The sequence below is a fragment of the Henckelia pumila genome, chromosome 3 (assembly GCF_033568475.1).
Source record: "Henckelia pumila isolate YLH828 chromosome 3, ASM3356847v2, whole genome shotgun sequence".
Taxonomy (NCBI): domain Eukaryota; kingdom Viridiplantae; phylum Streptophyta; class Magnoliopsida; order Lamiales; family Gesneriaceae; genus Henckelia; species Henckelia pumila.
Genome location: NC_133122.1, coordinates 54,014,260 through 54,027,640, shown reverse-complemented (window position 1 = coordinate 54,027,640; position 13,381 = coordinate 54,014,260). Strand labels below are relative to the sequence as shown.

The window sequence follows — 13,381 nt, the reverse complement described above, 5'->3', positions numbered from 1 at the left end:
CTCAAAAGCCTTTAAAATAACTTATTTTAGTGAAAATTGATTTCATATATATCTATATATATAAAAACTATTATTTTTTTGAAAATGATACTTTAAAAAAATATTTTAAGGCTCATAAAATTATCATAAAAATATTTGGAATAAAATTCATATATCTCGTTCATCCACGGTCCCGCCTACGCGATCGAAAAACACAAATTCTAAAAATCTCATAAATAGCATAAATGCAGGTTAAATGATAAAAATAATATTTAAATCATGCAAATAAATTCACATATTTCACATAAAGTCATTTAACCCATTTTCTAAATTTTAAAATAATTAATTGTCCTAATTATGCATGCGTGTTTACGTAAACGAATTTTCGAGCGTTACATGAATAATTAACCTAAAGCTCTGATATCATTTTTTTGGATAATTCTTTATACTGCAGATGAGCACAAAATCTCCAAATTCAAGCATAAAACCTTTAAATTTTAAGCATATAACCTATAGATTTCAAACATAGATTAGCATAAATCAAGTACAAGAATTATACATTACAATATTCAAGTTTGGTGGTCCTAGGAGTTATAGTAAAAAATCTTTTGGCTAAGAAGTTATAATAAAGTTAGGAAGGGTATTAGGGGTTTTAGGACAATTTACTCTTATTTCAATTCCAAACATTATTAATCAATTAAACTGAAAGAGGAGAGAGTGAAATAGCCAACTATTGAGATTTCATTCTACCTAAGAAATCAAGTAAACGTTAAAAACTAACTTTTATAACTTTCACCAACAAATTGGAAAGTACAAGAAGACATCGTATATCTCTCGATCATTGGATCTGCTGGTGCATGCGTGAAATCGATTTTGTTTTCTATTCATTAAAAGAATTTCACACAACAAGGAATCACATGTTTACACAAAAAATTCATCAGAAAGTATATCTTGCAACTTTTATTTTTCTGGAAAATTTCATAACAGTAACTGTCGTATACACAATCCACATACCAATCTAAACAACAAATCGTGAGGGTACAAAACTGGTGGCCTGCTTGATGGACTTCAAAGGTGAATTCCTGCCAGAATACAAACATTTGGCAAACATAATACATCTAGTCTAGATGTCAAAATGTGAGAGCAAACTGCAGTTTGGGCCTAAGATAAGGATTTAGCATGGTTCTTGAAGCATGCAGTTCCAAACCATGGATTCAGAGAATCCCTCCGAATTTCATAATGCAGAAGGCACAAGTGTTTCCATTGTTAACGAGTCGCCTTGCATTTATAACTTATGGTCCAGACTCTGTAACAAGACCAGAGTTGGGATCATGACAATAAAATTCGCAGAACTATGTAAAATTTAGGCAGAGTTGTGCAAGAGCAAAGAATTTGACATACCATAAATATGTTTAAGCAGTTCCAGTAATCAGCCTTTCTCTTTGATCTAATCTTTTAACCCTCACCATGCCAATTAGAACTTTGAGGCAGAAAAATGCACAAAAGATGTATGCAATAGTAGCAGGCATCTGCAGAAGAAATAAGGGTTTTAACGGAACCGGATAAGAAATGATCAATTTGATAATTACTTGGAATAAAATGGAATGCTAACCCTTATGGAGTTGAGGTAAAAAATTGTTGCAAGGTTGATCAAGCTTCCGGCAGCAACTGCCTGTAAATTAGCACCAAAACTCTTGCAATTTTCATTTTAAATAAGGAATACAAAGTTGAAAGGAAATTATATTATTGTCTGATAAAAGAGCATAATATTTGTTTTTTAGTTTGGCACCGATTGGAATCATGCGAACTTACACTCCCAACCATGTTTTGAACAGCTGCAACACGCTGGAAAGCCCGCTCCGACTCCAATGTTCGAACACGAAGCTTTAAATTGCCTTGCTCCTGTGAAGAGACACATCAATGAAACATATATTTAAAGTATGCTACAAGAGAATCTTGTATATTTTCGGAGTACCAAATCACCTACCAGTCGCTGGATAACATCAGCAAGCTTTTCTACTCTATCAGCTTGCCTAAATAAATTCGCAAATGCGCGGGATTGTCTGTCCCATCTCTTCTTGAAGTCCTGAACACAAGCAAGATGAAGTGTCAGAAGAAAGGCCTTCTCTTTTTGACTACCCCTCAACCCACATTCGAAATATATTTTGTCAGCTAAGGTATGAAGAACTTTGCCTTTACGATAACTTCAACACCAACTTCGCGAAACCTTAACAATTCCAAAGCATAACTGTGTTGCACATGAGATTCTTTTAGTCGCAAGAAAGATGCTATATTCTTTAATGTATGACCCAGAAATTTCAGGATGAACTTACGGTTTAGCAATCTCGGTGATATCAAATCGAGGATCAAGCCCCTTTCCAATACCATCCAACACTGCAGAAAAGCTTGAGATTGAGATTCAGAATGAGCCAGGAAGAGCATCACAGTATACGAAAAAGAGCTGAATACCTGAAAAAGCTCTGACAACAAAAGTGAATGTAGCAGGAAATCGGAAGGGCTGATCTGCTGCAATGGCTAACAAATCTTCACCTGTTAAAAATGCAAAAGCAAGAACATATATGAATATAGATGCATAGAAAATAATGCATATGAAATATTGCATACCATTACAAAAGATAACTCATTTCAAAAAAAAAAATCTCTTCTGCATCATTATAATCAATATGCGACAAGTGTGAAATAATTAACCTAACAGAAGAGTTACCAATTGCAGCAAGACGTTGTTTCTTTTTCTCAACTTGTTCCTCCTTGCTCAAAGGCTTCTTAAATCCAAGTTCCGTTGTTGCCATTTCTCTTTCTTTTCTTTGTGCCACAAGGCGCTCTTCGAAGCTGCAAAAGGTATTGCCTAACTGAAAATATTCTTGGATTATTTCGTTTGAAGTCCACAAGAAACAATTATGCCCAAGATACTGGTTTATCCCATGGCAGGAAGGTATACGCGAACTAGACAGCGTCAAGTAGTTTTTATTCGACTTGAGGTCCTCTAAAGTTGAAATAGATTGCCCTTGAACTATAACTGTCAACGGAGCCTAATATTCTCCTGCCAATGATCCCCTAACATCTCACCTAATTTTGTTCTTGGAGGTGGAGTTGCAAACCGAAACAAAGTTGCAACATGAAATACACGAATTTCTCCTACAGTTCCTAATCGTATAAAGCCAGAACATTCTGACCCAAGAAAGGCATTATTTTGATTCCTAGACAAATCGATGTAGGGGAAAACTCAAATTAGAGAGCTGTATTTCATAACCATTCACGATGCAACGTGCAGAAACTTGGGCCATGATGTTTTGAGTATGCAGGCTTCACTCAGCAAGCATCAACTTTACTAGGAAATCAGAAATTCGCTCTATATTGTAGCTATAAGGCGACAATGTATAACAGAGCATGATATCAAAATGAATTGGAGGCAAACACCACTCTCAAAATCTTTTGCCATCAATGGCAATCAAAATACATACATCTGAAAAAAAAGATGCTTGACTAGTAAAACTGGAACTAATATCTCATAAAACATGTGTGTCCAATGCATAGTTAAATCGACCTCAAAGCCCACTTCACAGCCCTGAACTTCTTGTCGGGTCATTCGTGCATTTCTTTCAAAAAGACAAAAATATAAGCAATTCATGCATCATATGAAGCATCAAAAGAAATCTGGTTTGCAGCCAAGCAATAGTTATTATCTGATCTTAAACTCAAATTAAGATGATGGAATTCTTATGTTTCAGCTTCTGATCAACGTTTTACTGAGGTATTGGTGCTGATACATGAACAAGAGTTTAAGGGAAACATATGTGCGTGTGTAGTTTGAAAACAAAAAATCAGAGAAACCAGAAAGAAAAAGATCAACGTATGAGCCAACAAAAACCTGTTCAGAAAGAACTGTGCAGTTCGCCTGACAGCAGTCATATCTCCAGTAGGCACTAATACACCCATTTGAACCGTTGCTTGAATAACCTGCAGCAGATTTATGCATTTTCTTTGATGAAATAAACAAGATACATATTCAGCTGTCATGCATTCTTAGCTGAAAGTCTGACACATGATTAGAGACAACACGATGCCAAATTTAAAACAAAAACCTTTTCAGCGTCTTTCTCATAAACTCCATAAAAAACTTCCAGCAAGCCTTCTCTGATGTTTGGACTTATACTGCACAAAGTTAAAGCCAGAGTATCATCTTTCCATAGAGATCACATTGACTTGACAATTCTAAGCCAGGAAACATATTTCTACATGCAGAAAGCCACAGCAAATGCACCTTCCCATCATTCCAAAGTCATAAAAGATCAATCGTCCACCATTGACATCATCCACAGCAATGTTTCCAGGATGCTGCAAAAATAATAAAAATTGGCCCAGTTGATAAAACAGGAATTAATTTCACAAGGTTACTCCTGAAGAAAGTAATTTCAGAAAATGCATACAGGGGCATGGATATCGAATCTATCTCTGGGATATGGATCCAAAACATTCAATGATACGAAGCAAGAAATCATAAGCATAGTTTAATCAATGAAGTGAAAGGAACATTTTTACAAAGCATTCGAGAATGAAAAGGTATGAGGACGACTCACTGGATCAGCATGGAAAAACCCATGGGACAAAATCTGCTCCAGGTAAGATTCAACAGCATAACGGCCCAACCTGATGAACATTATGCATAAAAATCACAGTGCCAATTGAACATGCAAGTGCGATAATAAGTCAGCTTTGAAGTTTAATTTACTAAACTCATACCGCTTGCGATCAACACCAAGCTGATCTAGAGCTTGTATCCGGTTTATTTTGATTCCAGGAACATATTCCATCGTTAGAATCTATGGAACATGGAAAAACTATGCAAATAAACAATTGTTCATCAAGAATAGAGTAACGTTTTATGCTTTCCACACGTTTCAACCTGTGGGGTTGTGTATTCCCAATCAATTGTTGGGACTTTCACATAATCTATGTCTTTAAAGTTGTTTGCAAATTTCTCAGCATTAGCAGCTTCTTTTGTATAGTCAATCTCCTGAAAATAGCAAGGAATATCTAATTAATATATCTAATTAATACCTTTATTGGAACCACTACATAACAAGTAAAGGATAAGACATTTTTATGTTTGTTCATAGAAGAGTAGTATCTGCTTAAATTCATGTTTACTTGCAAAAATACTACTCATAAGCAATGGAAACATGTTAGGTGCATTTCAATGAGTCACATCATCCGCCCAAATAATTGGTAAACTTTAGAAGGCCAGCTAGAAAGCTACCAGGGCTCAATTTTGTATTCATATGTTTATACATTTATTGAGAGGCTTGTAGGGAGAACGGGAAGTAGAATTGATATTTATAAAATTATGAAGAAGAAAATAATTTCTAGTATATTCTTTCTGATCATAGTACATCTTTAAATATACAATGAAGGAAAGACAAATCCCAATAATTAAGGGATTATAAAAAATCAGAATATTATCCTACCAAAAATATGCTATCTATCAAATTAAATCAAATATTACACAATATATATATTATACTAATCTACACTCCCCCTCAAGCTTGTCCATAGATGTTTACAAGACCAAGCTTGCCTACAAGAAACTCATGAGTTTGTTCTGAAAGCCCTTTTGTGAGGATGTCAACGAGTTGAAGAGTGGTAGGGACATATACAATGCTGATAACTTTATTGTCTAGCTTCTCCTTGATAAAGTGTTGATCCACTTCAACATGTTTAGTTCGGTCATGATGCACAGGATTGTGGGCGATGCTAATGGTGGACTTATTATCACAATAGAGTGGCATTGGATCTTCACACTTGATTTTTAATTCTTGCATTACCCTCTTTATCCAAATAAGTTCACACACTCCTTGTGCCACAGCCCTGTATTCTGCTTCAGCACTGTTTCTTGCCACCACAGATTGTTTTTTACCGCGCCATGTTACCAGATTTCCCTAGACCATAGTACAATAACCGGATGTTGACTTTCGATCAGTAATAGAACCTGCCCAATTTGCATCAGTGAATCCTCCCACTCGTCGATCATCATTCTTTGCATATAAAAGACCTCTCCCGGGATTTTGTTTCAAGTACCTCAAAATTCTATATACTGCATTCAAATGACCTTGACAAGGAGAGTGCATGTATTGACTTACAAGACTTACGGCGAAGGCAATGTCTGGACGAGTATGGGAGAGATAGATGAGTTCTTCCAGTATCCACTGGTGCACCTTCTAACATTTTTTCTTTCTTCCCTTGTTCAACTGGTGACCGACTCGGTTTGCACCCCAACATCCCTGTTTCTTCCAGCAGATCTAGAGTGTACTTTCTTTGGGAAACAGAGATACCTTTCTTGCTTCTAGCAATTTCCATCCCGAGAAAGTACTTGAGGGTTCCAAGATCTTTTACCTCAAACTCTTTTGCCATCAGGAGTTTAATATTCTCCATTTCTTGATTGTCATCTCCTGTAACAATTATATCATCAACATAAACTATGAGGACAGTTATTTGATTTACCTCAGAATGTTTAACAAAGAGTGTGTGGTCTGCCTGCCCCTGTACATATCCAAACTTCTTTATAGCCTTGGAGAATCTGTCAAACCAAGCACGTGGACATTGTTTTAGCCCATACAAAGATTTGTTGAGTTTACAGACAATTTTGCTTCCAACAGTTTCTTCGAAGCCCGGAGGTTGACTCATGTAAACTTCTTCCTCGAGTTCACCATTGAGAAAGGCATTCTTTATATCAAGCTGGTATAGAAGCCAATCAAGATTAGCTACTAATGATAGAATAATACGAACTGTATTGAGCTTAGCTACAGGAGCAAATGTCTAGGTGTAATCAATCCCATATGTCTGAGTAAATCCTCTGGCCACCAACCGTGCTTTGTACCTTTCGATTGATCCATCTGCTTTGTATTTAATGGTGAATACCCACTTACACCCAACTAGATTCTTTCCTTGTGGAAGTTCCACCAACTTCCATGTATTATTTTCTTTTAAGGCTCTTATTTCCTCAAGAACAGCGGTGCGCCATTCAGGTGCAGCAAGGGCCTCATGAACAGTCCTAGGAATCATGACACTGGACAGCTTTGTAGTAAAGGCACGAAATGAGGAAGATAAAAGTGAATATGAGACAAAATCAGATATGGGATGTTGAGTGCAGGATCTCACACCCTTTCTCATGGCTATAGGTACATCGAGATCAAGAATGATCTGTCTTTGGATCTTCCATCGGTTCAGATGTTTGGTTGTGCTTTGGATTTTCAATGTCTTTAGTTTGAGATATGTTTCGTCGGGAGTATACCTGTAATTTTGGTTCTGAATTTTGGTCAACTTGTGGTGAAGTTTGTTCAACCCATAGTTCTGTTATTGGGACAGTGTCGATGGGAGTGGCGGTCAGAGTTGTATCAGGAATAGAACTAGTTGTAGGGTCTAAATTTAAATTGTCACCAAGAAGGGGTATGGTGTTCCAACAGGCTTTATCTGATGTCTCCCCCTGAAGCAAAGTTGGAGAAGAATATGGAGTGTCCTCGAAGAAGGTCACATCTCGAGAAACATAAAATTTCTTGGTTTGTGGACAGTAACAGCGGTACCCTTTCTGAGTCGGAGAGTAACCAACAAAAATGGTTTTTACGGCTCGAGGATCAAGTTTGCCACGATTTTGAGCATGAATATGGACAAAGGTTGTACACCCAAATGTTTTTAATGGAAGAGAAGAGTGAGAAACATGAGGGAATTGAGACGCAAGGAGTGACAGTGGTGTGGCAAAGTTTAATGGTCGACTAGGTAATAGGTTTATGAGAAAAGCAGCTGTGAGGACAGCATCCCCCCATAGATATGTAGGAGTATGCATAGCAAACATGAGAGCACGGGCGACTTCTAACAAATGACGATTTTTCCGTTCAGAAATTCCATTTTGTTGTGGTGTATCAACACAAGAGCTTTGGTGTATAATCCATGCTCCAACAGGTAATTGCCAAGAATGCTATTGAAGTATTCCTTGCCATTATCGGTACGAAACATGCGAATTTTGGTGTGGAACTGAGTTTGTACCATTTTATGGAATTCTTTGAAAATATGGGCAGTGTCTGATTTGTTTTGAAGGAGATAAACCCAAGTAACCCGTGTGTGATCATCTATGAAAGTTATAAACCAACGTTTGCCATGAGGTGTACTGATTTTTGAGGGGCCCCATAAGTCGCTGTGGATGAGGGAAAAAGGACTAGATGGAGTATAGGGCTTGGGAGAGTAAGTGACCCGTGTATGTTTTGCTAATTGACACACTTCACAAGACAATGAATCAAGATCTTTATTAATAAAAAGAGTTGGAAACAAGCGTTTCAAATAAGCAAAACTAGGGTGACCAAGTCTGAAATGCAACAACATAATGTTCTTAAGACTAGAATCTGAATCAAAAACAACTGTAGATACTCGAGACTGACTGCAATTCGATGAAACATTCTCAAAGTAGTAAAGACCATTGAGAGTCCTAGCACTGCCAATCGTCTTCCCCGAAGGTAGGTCCTGAAATTGACACGAAAGAGAGAAAAACTTAGCAATGCAGTTGCTGTCAAGGGTCAGTTTGCTAATTGAGATCAAGTTGCATGTCAATGCAGGTACGTGAAGAACAGATTTTAGCAGAATATTATTAGATAATCGAACATCGCCCATTCCAGCAACACAAGACAAGGAACCATCTGCAACTTTCACTGTTGTACGGCTATAACATGGAGTATAAGTGCAAAACAAACGAGAGTCTCCTGTCATATGGTCGGACGCGCCGGAGTCCACAATCCAACAATGTTTAACGCTAGAATGAAAACTAGAGTGAGTATTACCAGATTGGGTTAGAGAGCACGACCCAACAGTAGGGCTAGGGGAAGGATTAAGGGCAGTTTGGCGGAGATGACGACAATATTCCTCAATCTGCTCAATTTGTTCCTTAGTGAATGGTGTTGCATTTCCAAAAGTGGGCAGCTGCTCTTGGGTGGATTGAATTTGAAGTGCACGACTGTCATTCCTCGGTTTAGGCTGCCAATTCGGTGGTTTGCCATATATTTCCCAGCACTTATCCTTGGTGTGACCAGGACGATTACAGTGATCACACCAGGGACGTTTCCCATGACGTTGATTCTGGTTGAATATTTGTTGGAGAGAAGAGCAGAGACTTCAGAAACTGCTGGAGAACTGTTATGATTATCAGGTAGCATAACTTTGCGACGCATTTCCTCACGCCTTACTTCTGCAAACGCATCTTCAGGTGAGGGAAAGGGATCGCGCGCCACCACACGTCCTCGAACAGCATCCACATTGGCTTGTACCTTCGCAGTGCATTCAGCGCATATGGTGGAGGTCTCAAGAAATAGATCTAGTTCCTGCCATAGATCCTGAATATCAGAGAAGTATAGAGTCACAGAGTTTGATCCTTGTTTCATTTCCTTTAGCTTTGAACGAAGCTCAAATATTTGGGACGCATTTCCTAGATCGGAATACATCCTTTTTGCCGCATCCCAGACTTCCTTCGCTGTCTTGAACCACAAATAACGACGACTGATATTGGGCTCCATGGAATTGATTAGCCCGGCGAGAACCATTGAATTCTCGGCCAGCCAAGTCTTGTAAGTGGGATCGATCTGGCTTGGGGACTGCAATTCACCGGTAAGATACCCTAATTTGCCACGACCACAGATCACAATCTTGACTGATTGTGCCCACTGCAAGTAATTTCTTCCATTAAGTCTATGAGAGGTAATTTGTAGGGCGGAGAGATCATTTCCGGAAACAGAAGTAATCTGCCCATGAATTTTTTCACTCGGTTCTTCGCCTTTGGAAGAAATTGAAGAATCAGTGGACATGATTAGGTGAGAAAAGAAATTTTACGCTTTGAGAAGAATCGCTGACTGTGAAACCATATAAAATTATGAAGAAGAAAATAATTTCTAGTATATTATTTCTGACCATAGTACATCTTTAAATATACAATGAAGGAAAGACAAATCCCAATAATTAAGGGATTATAAAAAATCAGAATATTATCCTACCAAAAATATGCTATCTATCAAATCAAATCAAATATTACACAATATATATATTATACTAATCTACAATATTCTACACCGAGCCAAAAGATTTAGGATTAGAATCTATCATCGAACATTAAGCAATAGATGGTTTTTAACTTTGTCTTCCTCATTCCAAGGCAAATACATGTAAACATTTGAGACAACATTTGGCTTTAAGTTACAGCATATGACTTTGAGACACCATATGAATGATTTTAAGGATGTATTTCAAATGACATCCGAGATGGATCGATTTAAATCCATCACAATTACTATTGAAAGTGCTCAACTTGATATAGAGTTTATTTGAAATTCACTTGAATTTAGTTCTTCCAAACAAGTCAAAAGAATTCCAAATCCATCAATCAAATGCACCCCAATTGAAATATATTAGTCAAATGAACCGTCACTACAGTTCAAAAATAAACCAGCAAAAGTGATTGAATACATAGCAAACTTATGTCATATGTAGCATCGAAGGCAATTCATAACCTGATATAGGACACTTGCACATTCATCATATATTGCAACCCAATCCCTTTTTGCACCATCAGATTTTGGATCCATCTTCTGAAGGTATTCAGCTATAACCTAAAGAAAACATAAATTAAAAATGTTAGTGAAAGAAAGATGGCCAACATATACCTAAGAATGTCAATGAAAACCAACAAAATCAATAGTAAAATAGGCTTAATGTCAATGAAAACCATTAAAATCAATAGTAAAATAGGCTGATGTAGGTAAGAGGAACTCACATTTTACCCTTGAAAATGAAAATGACAACAAAATATGAACCACTTGCTAAATTTGTAATTATTTTCAAGAATGAGGAAAAGACATTTCCAGCATTGCAGTAAATGAGACTAGGGAAACTTAAAATTTGCATCCCACCCTCAAATTCTTCAGGTCAATGTCGAATAGATCCTTCAGACCAGGTCTTTGTACTTTAATGACAACTTCACATCCCTTCAGTTTTGCACGATGCACCTGACCTGCATTTAAGAATCGGTACCCCGAAAAGTCATGTACTTGGTTAATAAATAAAATATCTCACGCACTGTATTAAGATAATAAAGAATACCTAAACTTGCAGCAGCAATAGGTTCACGGTCGAATCTTTGGAATAAATTGTCTACAGGGGCTCCAAGTTCTTCCTCAACAATTGAGACGGCAGTTTCTGAAGGAAAAGGAGGAACTTGATCCTGCATGTAGCATCAATGCATTTATTTATTTATTTATTCCTCAGACTGGTTATTTCTGGATTATAAGTTGTTAGCAGGAAACATTGCTTCGTAAAAATAATAAAGTGGAGATGTAAGACAAAAAACTCATATTTGTGAAGAAAGGACAGGCAGTATTTCATAAATTGTTGAATATAGCCCAATAGCACGAACAATGAATATTTCATAAATAATTGAACTTAACCTGTAGTTCTGATAACTGATCAACATATTCTTGAGCAAGTATGTCTACTCTTGTGGAGAACTGCTGACCAATTTTAATAAATGTAGGGCCAAGTTTCAAAATATTTTCTTTTAACCACTTGGCAAGAACCTTTCTCTTCTGAACCCTTTTCTCCTCTGTCATTCCACCTTAACAAGGTGCATTTCCAAATCCATTAGGATACTAAATTGGTAAGGAGTGGATAAAAGTTAAGGGGGAAGAGTAAAATAAACACAAAAGTCACAATTATTCTATTATGGAAAACAGTTTATATAATCTTACATAGGTTCAATATGGAATGGTGATCCACACATAAATGTAGTCATATGTTAGAGAAGATATGTGTCATAGTGATATATGGGCTTTTGGTAAATTACCTTTGTACGATGCATATGGCATGTTAACATGATACAAGTCATCACCACTTAATGTTTAATTATAATCAGTTTGGCAGATGGCTAACCTTTGTAAGAGAACTTCTGATTGTTCAACCATACTCTGAATACAAAAGTCAGGACAAATCCCCATATTTCCAAAGTCCTTTGAATTGTAGAGTATGTCTTAAACCGGCTCCAACGGCCACCAGGTGCAACAGATACCTACAAAAACCACAGACACAAGCAACTTATCAACTCTGTCCTCGGAAGAATAACAAGTAAGACAACAAAAATCACATATACGTCGACACAATAAACCACAACTAGGTGTATCCATTTTAATTAAATATCGTAGGACCTCAGAGGGTCACCAACGACAGCATACGAGCATGGTGGTTTACGTAACAAGTTGCGAGAACAAATTTCAATGGTTTCAATTAGCCCCATGTGCAATAAGCATCCAGAATGGAATTTCTCATGTACTGCATAAAAAACATAGTAAATTAAATCCAATACACCATTTCCATGAACTTAGACCGAACAGATGTACAGAATCGGGAACATAATATCACTGATAAAATACCTCAACTTGATCTTGCCCACGTTGCTTAAACCACGCCTCCTCTTGTCCAATCTCCTCTATTGTCTTCTTATAACTAATCACTTCCTCCGCTTTTACTACTTCCACTCCTTCCTCTTCACTTCTTACAGCTACTTTTCCATTCCCATTTACGTACTTCTCTAAACTCCCATTTTCACTCTCGGATTTCACGCTACCATTCGAATAATTTTGCACCGAACCGTTGCCAAAGCTATAATGCCCATTTCCATTCCCATTAACACTACCATTCAGCTTAGTAAATAACTCTCTGTCTTTTTCATCAAGCACCGCGCTTTCTTCTCTGGGAACGGACTTAATTCTAGTTCGACTATTCCTGAATTTGGTTCTAGGCTCAAGATAACTGCGTCCAAAGAGGGAAAGTTTGAGTCTTTTCGATGGGTGGTTGGGAGAAAGAAAGATTAATTCGGGTAAAGTTGGAGCACAAAGAGAAGTTGAAAAGGTTGCCATGTTTCTTGATCTCAGCAACCACGATAACTCATTTTCTGTGTGTGATCTTTGAGAAGAACCACGAGTAGTGTGGTGGGAAGGACAAGAGAAGAGTAGTGGTCGAGAATGCAACTCAATAATGCATTTTCTTTATAAAAAAAATGATATTTTTTGAGGCTGAGACGAACCAGGTTCCGCTTTGAGATGATGACCGTCAAGAATCTGATTGGTTGGTTGATTCCTCATTTCATCCTAATTGTAATACTGATTCTATTTATAATATAAATTTTATTATGTTATAATTTTATTAAGTTGATTGATGTATATCGAGCCTGTCATTTGTACTTTTGTAGCGCTCCTCTCATATCAAAATATCAAATTTCAACGAATTTTCATATTTAACAAAATCCTCACCGACAAAAAAAACATACATTGTTGTGTTGTGTTGTGTTGTAAAAATAAATAAT

At 37.0% G+C, this 13,381-nt stretch overlaps 2 protein-coding genes across 3 annotated transcripts; both read right to left on the bottom strand.

Moving 5' to 3' along the window:
• Positions 1 to 912: 912 nt before the first annotated feature.
• Positions 913 to 13,071, bottom strand: LOC140886206 (protein ACTIVITY OF BC1 COMPLEX KINASE 8, chloroplastic). Its single transcript, XM_073292711.1, has 21 exons — positions 12,450 to 13,071; positions 11,953 to 12,088; positions 11,472 to 11,638; positions 11,128 to 11,248; positions 10,938 to 11,038; positions 10,539 to 10,637; positions 4,904 to 5,014; positions 4,741 to 4,820; positions 4,578 to 4,647; positions 4,262 to 4,335; positions 4,083 to 4,152; positions 3,869 to 3,957; positions 2,705 to 2,829; positions 2,449 to 2,529; positions 2,313 to 2,373; positions 2,173 to 2,227; positions 1,967 to 2,065; positions 1,792 to 1,881; positions 1,592 to 1,651; positions 1,381 to 1,508; positions 913 to 1,285 (listed from the first exon to the last, which is right to left on the bottom strand). Exons 1-20 carry the CDS (start codon positions 12,933 to 12,935, stop codon positions 1,392 to 1,394), a joined length of 2,292 nt encoding a protein of 763 aa, XP_073148812.1. The 5' UTR covers positions 12,936 to 13,071; the 3' UTR covers positions 913 to 1,285; positions 1,381 to 1,391.
• LOC140886207 (uncharacterized) lies at positions 5,037 to 10,520 on the bottom strand. Of its 2 annotated transcripts, none has more exons than XR_012151474.1 (2): positions 6,875 to 10,520; positions 5,037 to 6,732 (listed from the first exon to the last, which is right to left on the bottom strand). XR_012151474.1 is itself a non-coding variant. In XM_073292712.1 (2 exons), exon 1 carries the CDS (start codon positions 9,837 to 9,839, stop codon positions 8,832 to 8,834), a length of 1,008 nt encoding a protein of 335 aa, XP_073148813.1. In that variant the 5' UTR covers positions 9,840 to 10,520; the 3' UTR covers positions 5,037 to 8,508; positions 8,823 to 8,831. The 2 variants fall into 2 exon arrangements, 1 of the variants encoding a protein (XP_073148813.1); XM_073292712.1 differs by having other exon boundaries at positions 5,037 to 8,508; positions 8,823 to 10,520.
• Positions 13,072 to 13,381: the final 310 nt, after the last annotated feature.

Coding starts and splice junctions, on each gene's coding strand:
- LOC140886206 (XM_073292711.1), bottom strand. CDS start 12,935: ATGGCAACCTTTTCAACTTCTCTTTGTGCTCCAACTTTACCCGAATTA. Junction 4,821..4,903: donor GGGAATACACAACCCCACAG/GTTGAAACGTGT, acceptor CATGTTCCATAG/ATTCTAACGATGGAATATGT. Junction 2,830..3,868: donor GCACAGTTCTTTCTGAACAG/GTTTTTGTTGGC, acceptor TACCTTTTGCAG/CTTCGAAGAGCGCCTTGTGG.
- LOC140886207 (XM_073292712.1), bottom strand. CDS start 9,839: ATGTCCACTGATTCTTCAATTTCTTCCAAAGGCGAAGAACCGAGTGAA.